This window comes from Osmerus eperlanus, unplaced genomic scaffold (genome assembly GCF_963692335.1).
Source record: "Osmerus eperlanus unplaced genomic scaffold, fOsmEpe2.1 SCAFFOLD_725, whole genome shotgun sequence".
Lineage (NCBI taxonomy): Eukaryota > Metazoa > Chordata > Actinopteri > Osmeriformes > Osmeridae > Osmerus > Osmerus eperlanus.
This window is the reverse complement of record NW_026911345.1, coordinates 8515-14889: the sequence shown is the minus strand read 5'-3', so window position 1 is coordinate 14889 and position 6375 is coordinate 8515. Positions and strand designations below refer to the sequence as shown.

The following is a 6375-nucleotide window of genomic DNA, read 5'->3' as shown; positions in this document are numbered from 1 at the left end:
GAGGAGAGCCCTGACTGAGCCCTGAAATGGCTCTTCCAGCAGCCAGCTGTGTCTTCTCCTCTGGTCAGTACCCACCTTGAGTGATTTCACAGCCTGTCTCAGATCCTGCAGCTCCTTCTCTCTCTCTGGATTCTCTGCTGGAATTTACTCCTGTGTCGCCCCCAGCTGCTTCTGTGGACATACATCAATCATTTCACAACACCGTGACTATAGTATGTACTACTGTCATCATCCAGAGATATTTTGACAAAGTATTTTTCTTGTCTTTCTTCCTTATACTTTAAAAATATTTTTCATGGCATATTTGCATTTTCAAACATGTCATTGTCGATCCATCCATCCTTAACCCCGTTATCCTGAACAGGGTCGGAGGAGGGCTGGAGCCTATCCCAGCATACATTGGGTGAAAGGCAGGAATACACCCTGGACAGGTCACCAGTCCATTGCAGGCACACACACCATTCACACACACATTCTTACCCACGGGCATTTAGACTCACATGTCATTGTGTCCCCATTCAAAGTAAACAATCAGTGATCACATTTATTATGTGATTTCTGCTGTTTGCAGCCCATCAGCTTAGCCGGTTTGACACGTGTTTAGAGATGCTCTTTGGCATACCACTGTTGTAACATACCACTGTTGTAACATTTGAGTCACCTTCCCATCTGCTTCAGCCAGCCTGCCTCTGTCTTTAACACTCCATGTTTTTAACCATGGAAATGCCTTTCAATGGTGCCTTTTTTACCCCACACCATTCTCTACAAACTCTAGAAACTGTTGTGTTTGAAAATCCCAGGAGATCAGCGGTTTGGAGATACTCAAACCACCCAGTCTGGCACCAACAATCATTCCACAGTCCAAGTCACTTTTCCAGCCAATGCCAATGTTTGATCTGAAGAACCTCTTGATCATGTCTGGATTCTATTATGCATTGAGTTGTCAGCCACATGATTGGCTGATTAGATCATGAGCAGGTCTACCTAATAAAGTGGTCATTGAGGTGCCTAACAACCACAGCAGTGAGGTTGAGCCACTGGCAGGTAGAGATGGTTCGTAGAATCATAGAACTTTGGAGCTTGTATTGTCAAAACTAAGGTAACCTGGCCACCTTTTCTACCAGAGTGGCTAAGCAGCTCTGTTGACTATTGCAGCCAAGCATTATCTATAGACAGCATAACAGCAATATCTCTGCATATTAGTTTATTATTTTAATACTTTGGCTCTTTAAATGGCTTATTATATATATATTTTTTTATCCATTACACCACACGCATGTACTTTTTTTTTACAGGATGTATCACAAACTGCATCTTTGGACTTTGAACTGCCTCTACCAGTACCCTGGTGACAATCTCCAGGCAACAACAGCCAGTCCAAGAACAGAGAGACCAGTCTCAAATAAAAGGCAGCCTAAGAGAAGCTCTGACACATTGGCTGAAATGGCTTAAAGTCCAATAAGTAGATTGCAAGGGTGATTTTCTCAAGGTTTGATGGTCGAGTAAGACTGACAATGACTGTGTTACACAGGAGACAACCGTGAATTAAGACAAAGAAGCTTTCTCTCTTTTACTATTAGACACTTTCTGAATAACGTGCTGGACTATGAGGCCGTCTCTCTCTCTCATCTCTCTCTCTCTCTCTCTCTCTCTCTCTCTCTCTCTCTCTCTCTCTCTCTCTCTCTCTCTCTCTCTCTCTCTCTCTCTCTTCTCTCTCTCTCCTCTCTCTCTCCTCACCTCCTCTCTCTCTCTCTCTCTCTCTCTCTCTCTCTCTCATTCTCTCTTCTAGCCATTCGTTACAGCAAGGTCAGCAAAGGGTAATCCGAAGGCAAAATTCTGATAAATGTTAGTGGCCAGTATACGGAAAACTGTATACAATTCTTACTATGTCTGATTCAAATGAGAGAGCCAGTAAGCTCTCTCACTTTCTGTTATTTCTTTGCAAATAGGCCTTGGGGTGAAGGTCTCTCTGCACTGGGGACAGCTGTAGACACCAGTATGATCATCCTGATCCCAGCAGCCATTAATACAGCCCATACAATAACTGTGTCCACAGGGAATAGTCACTGATTCTTCAGTAGATCCAGACAGATTGTGCAGCTGAATTGGTCCTGATCCACAGTTTTACTGTGGATCTGTTTCATCACACGATGCTCACCTGTGATATGTAAAAAGGGCAATTTCCCTGACAGTGATCTTACACCCGTAGAGCATAACCACCAATTATCACCGTCTACGCCAACAATCACCCCACCCCGAGAGCACTGCTCCTCTACTTCTCAATGTTCAGCGCCTGCCACCGATCGACTAGGCCTTGAGATCGACTAGGCCTTGAGGCAGTGACGCCTGGCACACATTGGTTTCCAAACATTATGGGGCGACATGGCTCAGGCAGTAAGAGCAGTCGTCTGGAAGTCGGAGAGTTGCCGGTTCGATCCCCGCCCGGGCGTGTCGAAGTGTCCCTGAGCAAGACACCTAACCCCAAAATGCTCCTGACGAGCTGGTCGGAGGCCTGCATGGCAGCTAATCGCCGTGATTGTGTGTATGAATGGGTGAATGGAGAAGCATCAATTGTACAGTGCTTTGGATAAAGGCGCTATATAAATGCCTGTCATTTACCATTACGATTTCGGCCAGCACCTTACAGGCTTACTTTTATCTATACATTTCCCAGCATGGAGGGATTCATAATGGATGTGAAAGGTGAACATGTTAACCTCTGCATATTCAAAGCCACGTGTGCTGTTCTAACAATGCAGTTCTAATACGTCACTTCAGCTACAAGGCTCAGTTCACTTCCTGTGTTATTTGCTTTATCACTGCATATTTGTCATTTCAAACTTACTGTATGGATTAGACTCAAAGCTAAGTGTCGTGTTACTGTTGAAGGAAGAAGAGCTTACCTGTTTCTCCGTTCTTGCTGTTGCAACTGAGACTGTTTCGTGGCCTTTGTGATCCTCTATTGTACACAGATAACAGATACACTGCTGATCGGTACGACAGTAAATCTTCAGCGGTTCGTCATGATGAGAGCAGATCTTCTCCTGCAGGTTTCCAGTGGCTTTGACCAGTTTGTGCTTTTGAAAGGCAGGAAATTCATAGTGAGGCTGGAGGTGAGTTTCACAGTAAGAGGCCAGACACACCAGACAGGACTTGATGGCTTTGCGCTTTCTCCCAGTGCAGACATCACACGCCACGTCTCCAGGTCCAGCGTAACAGTGAGCAGGAGGAGCAGCTTGGAGTCCTGACTTCTTCAGTTTCTCCACCACTTCAGCCAGCATGGTGTTTTTGCCAAGAACAGGCCTTGGGGTGAAGGTCTCTCTGCACTGGGGACAGCTGTAGACACCGGTATGATCATCCTGATCCAGCAGCCCTTAATACAGCCCATACAGTAACTGTGTCCACAGGGAATAGTCACCGGCTCCTTCAGTAGATCCAGACAGATCGAACAGCTCAACTGGTCCTGATCCAGAAGAAATGCAGCCTGTGCCATTTTACAGCTCAATGTGACAGAGATTAGTTTTAGTTCAGAATGTGGTTTAGTTTCCCAAAATCAGTGTGAATAAGAACAATAGCTATATCCTGGTTCTGAGCAGACCCGCCTAAATACTGCCTTCTGCTATCTCACTGCTCACACAGAGAGAGAGTTTCGTTTTCTCTGAAACTGCGTGACAGACAGTGGGAGGGACTCTCTGGCTCTCCCCACAGCTGCAGGAGGAGTGGTGTTGGACTGAGGCCAGCTTCAAATCAGAAGATCTTTTATTTCCAATCTTATTTCCAGTGTATTTTTAACTTTTTTGTTAAAAAAAACGAATATTATTCAGCAAAGTGTAGCTGCACCTCCTGCTCACTGTTACACTGGACGTGGCGTGTGACGTCTGCAATGTGAGAAAGTGCAAAGTCCTCAAGTCCTGCCTGGTGTGTCTGGCCTCTTAATTAAGCTTCACCACCACAATGAGGTGACAGGCCCCAGCGGGTTGTACGCTTGGTTTAAAATGCCCTTTAATCAAGGAAATACCCCGATACACGGGCACACCCCGATACCCCCCCCCCACACACCTTTCACAGTGAATAGATCTCACATCTTTATTTCAAGAGATGACAATAGGGGCTCAAGGATAATGAGGTCAGAAAACAGCCAGGGCGTAGGAAAGAAGGAAAGGGGGTACCTAGTTTGATAGCAGTGGGATGGTCTCTTTGCCATCCAAAGAGACCATCAAGGTGAGCATGGGTTGGGAGTTGGGGGTTGGAATTTGGGGTTGGGGGTGGAAAATGAAGGCATTATTCTCTGCTGCTTGGTTAGGGTTGAAGAGGGGCCAGTGGTTGGGTTGGGTTGGGGGGTGGGAGCACACACAGGGACCAATGCCCTCTACTACCGTATGGTGTGTGTGTGTGTGTGTGTGTGTGTGTGTGTGTGTGTGTGTGTGTGTGTGTGTGTGTGTGTGTGTGTGTGTGTGTGTGTGCACGTGTGAGAGAATGTGTGTGCGCCTGTACATGTGTATATGCATGGGGGCGGCCTGTAGTGTAGTGGTTAAGGTGAAAGACTGGGACACACAAGGTCGGTGGTTCTAATCCCGGAGTAGCCACAATAAGACGCGCACAGCTGTTGGGCCCTTGAGCAAGGCCCCTAACCCTGCATTGCTCCAGGGGAGGATTGTCTCCTGCTTAGTCTAATCAACTGTATGTCGCTCTGGATAAGAGTGTCTGCCAAATGCCAATAATGTAATGTAATATATGTGCACGTCTGTTTATGGCAATTCTTTTTTTTCATTTCATTGTCTTCAGTGAGGCACGTGGTGTCCACCTCCTCTGATGAATTGTCACCCGTGTTTCTTTTTTAACCGGCCAGTGGACCTGGGAATGCAGACCAGCGACTGAGTGCTGCCGGCCACACATCTATCATGGATGGAGGGTTTTCCCCTCTCTTTAAACGTTAACATGCTATGTCGCTCTGGATAAGTCTGCCAAAATGCCAATAATGTAAATGTAACGTAACAAACGCAGTGACCCCTGACGCCCTTTGAAATTGACATTCCTCCATGTGGACTTCACAGAGTTTTTTTATTTTCTTACCACTGTTTGAGGGTTTTTCCTCATTGCTAGGGAGTGGTTTACCTCGTGTATCTGGGAGCTGCTTCACCCTTCTTCTCCTCCCTTCTGTTTCTCTGTGAAGCGTCTCTGTGACAGTCCTCTGTGAAAGGCGCTATACAAGTGAAATTGAACTGAACTGAGTTTAAAGACTTCCCAAGCAAATGTGCCAACACCTGAATAAAGGAATTTAAACATCCACACAAAATAGGCAATGGCTAAATCATATGTTGATTAACAGCATGCAATTACTCTGACCTGTTCGTACACACTTTATATTTTTCGTGTATCGCTGCTGTTTAATATAGGAAAATATATAATGTGCCTAAATACAGCTGAACAGCCACACGGAATAGCCCCTACACATAGTCCACACGGAAAAGCTCCTACATATAGTCCACACAGAATAGCTCCTACACATAGTCCACAAGGAATAGTTCATACGCATAGCCCATACGGAATAGTTCATATACTTCAATAGTACATAGCCACTTCTTCATCTTGCAATGAAGCACATACGTGTACATATACACTCAGTGATCACTGTATTGGGTAGACCTGTACACCAGGGAGAAATGTGATTTAAGTGACTTTGACCATGGAATGACTGTTGGTCACAAGGTGGTTTGAGTATCTCAGAAACTGCTAATCTCCTGGGATAATCCGCGTATTTTGTATCACTACGGTTTCAGTCGTTTTAGAGATCTATCGGTATCCTGAAATAAAAGGAAACAACCATAGTAAACGGTTCTAACTGCTGATTCACAAAACCTATCGCTAAATTTAAATATGCGGATAAAAAAAAAAACAACACAGCATTTTTATGGTTATGGAAGCAGTAGTAATAAGGGTGGAAATATTATCATAGCGTAGTTATTTGGATTATTTAGTCCAAATTCTCGTGCCATTTACTATTAGCAGAGAAACTATATTTAGGTTTTTTTTTTACTTGATTGGATGAATTGTATGGTTGGTCACGTGGCTGTAAAAGTGTAAGACATGTTAAATACAGGCACGACAGTCAAATTATTTTGGAGGAGATCGCAAGTTCACTTTTTAACATTGGGGGGGAGACCATAGTGGAGACGCAATAGACTTTATATTCAACAGCTAACGGTTAAGCCTTTTCCTCTTAACCAAATGATTCGTTTCGGCTTTTCTACCCACACTGTAACCTAGACTTTTAGGTTCGCAAGCTAACGTTAGCTTAATTAGCTAGCTAGTTACCAAACGGAACACTGGGTACATCACTTTCAAAGTTCATTTAGTTGTAACTGTTAGTCTACA

The 6375-nt window shown here is 44.7% G+C and overlaps 1 protein-coding gene across 1 annotated transcript; it reads right to left on the bottom strand.

Moving 5' to 3' along the window:
• Positions 1-144: 144 nt before the first annotated feature.
• LOC134015945 (E3 ubiquitin/ISG15 ligase TRIM25-like) lies at positions 145-3493 on the bottom strand. The gene is given in 3 exon segments (XM_062455423.1): positions 145-171; positions 2904-3364; positions 3367-3493. Coding segments are annotated over 3 exon segments (615 nt in total).
• Between the last annotated feature and the right edge of the window lie 2882 nt (positions 3494-6375).